General features: G+C 39.4%; 1 protein-coding gene across 1 annotated transcript in view; it reads right to left on the bottom strand.

Moving 5' to 3' along the window:
* LOC102203546 (sodium/glucose cotransporter 1-like) overlaps positions 1-2408 on the bottom strand; it is a 27694-nt gene that overhangs the window by 4116 nt on the left and 21170 nt on the right. Inside the window, exons 9-13 of the mRNA XM_005735359.2 lie at positions 1654-1789; positions 1429-1536; positions 1195-1345; positions 951-1119; positions 6-168 (exon numbers count right to left, since the gene is read on the bottom strand). Coding sequence (XP_005735416.2) covers positions 6-168; positions 951-1119; positions 1195-1345; positions 1429-1536; positions 1654-1789 — 727 coding nt within the window. The remainder of the gene's footprint in view (positions 1-5; positions 169-950; positions 1120-1194; positions 1346-1428; positions 1537-1653; positions 1790-2408) is intronic.

Here is a 2408-nt window from a genome sequence, read left to right as displayed (position 1 = left end):
GATGCCGGAGATGACAAACAGAATGAGCCCAAAGTAAAGGTAGTGAACTCCACATATGATAGTGGGACAGTTACTGGGGATAGCACAGCTACCTGTCCCATAAATAAACTCTGTAATCATCCTGCTCAAGCCCATACACAGCCCAATTATGAGGCCATAAAATGCACCCTGTGGAAAGAAAGAAAAAAGGACAAATATTACCTTTTATCGAAATAGTTTTAAAAAGTTTAAAGGTTTTAAAAATGGTAAATAAATACAATATAGTAAAATAGTAATAGATAGCAACATATATATGTATATATAATATTGTGTTTGAAGAAATAGTTTTGGATAAATGCTTCTTGCTAAAAGTGAGATTGAATCAGCGCTACATTTGGATGCATATTGAACAGGAAGCTGGAATCATGATTCTTACAGTATATTAACATACCAGCATTTGTAACTCTTGTTAGCTAACATGCATCCTGTGTACATGTACAGATCCAAAATATAAAAAATGTGTCTACAAAAAGTAGTTGGACAGTTCATGAAGTAATATTTACCACTTTTGCCCAAGTGTAATACTATTTTTTGGTCAGGACCTACTGGGATGTCTGGAATGATTAAACAACTTATTAATTGAACTTTTTCAGTGGTTGTGGGTGGAAATAACTACTTTTGCCAAGAAGCACTCTGACAGCTCTATTTTATTCCCAGTCCATCTACTGAGCCGAGCTATGAACTATTTGTCTTATTTTTCTCTACAGACTTACAGATTGGTTTAATCATTTATCCCTAACACTCGGCATAAAAACAGTTTTTCCCCAAGCGACAAATGACAAAAGCTTTGCTCTTGATAACATTTTCCTGACTAAATCCCAGAGGTATGTGAAGGATTCTTTCACTGCACAAAACCACAGTGAAGAACAGATTTCTTTCTTATTTCATGAAAAAGTCAAGCAAACACTTACAGTCTCATTGACACGTTTGCAAAAAATGGCAAGCAAGAAGACAGCTGCAACAGGTGGGGCAAGGTAACTGGTGATGGATTCAGTGTAGACAAAGAGTTGACCACTTTGGGATCCCTGCACCATAGGAATCCATGCTATGCTCACACCAATCAGGGCCAAGATAAAAACTCTGTACAAAAAATGCAATCAGTCATGCAATGCAATCATTTTTCTCATTGCAATCAATGGCAAAAATGTGTTTTACCTGCCAGCAATCATGAGTTCCTTCTCACTAGCAGAGCGACGGATTCTAGTGTAGATGTCCATGGTGAAGAGAGTACTGGCACTGTTGAAGATAGAGGTAAGGGAGCTCATCAAAGAGGCCAGCATCACAGACAGCATAAGACCTCGCAAGCCTGAAATAGAGTAACAGATTAAAAAGTAGAAATATAAAAAAAATCTGCAATTATTAAAAGTTAATAAGACAAAGGTCACCAACCTTTAGGCATGAGTTCCACGACCAGTTTCGGATAAGCAATGTTGCTGCAGCCCACCCTGGTCCCACAGTGTTTTTCACATTCATCTGGATCCACACATGCTACCACATCTAGATTAAAGGCAAGAAAATCCACAGTATTTCAGTTTATCACAACTTTAAATATACCAGTAAGCTTGCTACATAAGTTACATACAACAGACTCTTAAAACCACACACCACACTCACCTGTGTACAGGATCCTGCTAATCATCCCGGGGAAAACCATGAGGAACATGGGCAGTATCTTCAGGTATCCACATAGGATACAACCTCCTTTCACGTGAGAGAGACTCTTGGCAGAGAGGCAGCGCTGCACAATCACCTACAATTAGGAAACAATTGTAGTACAATTCAGTGGTGGTAAGCAACAAAATACATTTACTCATAGAGCCAGATTCAATGTGAAGTATTGCAACAAGCTGAGAAATCAGACAGCAAGAAACTCACAAGGAGGCACTGAATCTTCAAATACTGCTGTAAACCCTACAACTCCAAAGGCTGTGCTCTTTTATTCTGCATTTAAAAAGCATACTAACACTGTACTTCCAGCAGGTTACATAACAGTAAACATAAATTTCTTAAATTCAATATGAAACACAGTGTTTCAGAGGCATGATGGGAAATTACATTTAGACACTCCCACACTCCACACAGCCCTCACCTAGGTGATTAGCTGTCCCCAACAACCCACATGTCTGTGTCAAAATCTTTGAGATGTTGGGGGAGGTGACACTGTCGTTGAGTCAGATTAGAAGATTTCTCAGTGGTCTCTCAAGTTGGGTTGAGAGTCTAGGGTTAGTGCTGGAGCCCTGAGTGCATGACAGTCACGTTGGAGCACAACCACCCTTTTTATTTTGACCAGCCACACCATGTAAACCACATCTGACAGTCTGTCATACACATTGCAGAGTCCAACGCACTGGCTCATCAGTTTAGGAGAA

The sequence above is a fragment of the Pundamilia nyererei genome, unplaced genomic scaffold (assembly GCF_000239375.1).
Source record: "Pundamilia nyererei isolate P.nyererei 1_Seehausen unplaced genomic scaffold, PunNye1.0 scaffold00063, whole genome shotgun sequence".
NCBI lineage: Eukaryota > Metazoa > Chordata > Actinopteri > Cichliformes > Cichlidae > Pundamilia > Pundamilia nyererei.
Note: the sequence above shows the minus strand (reverse complement) of the source record. Positions and strands in the feature narration are given on the sequence as shown.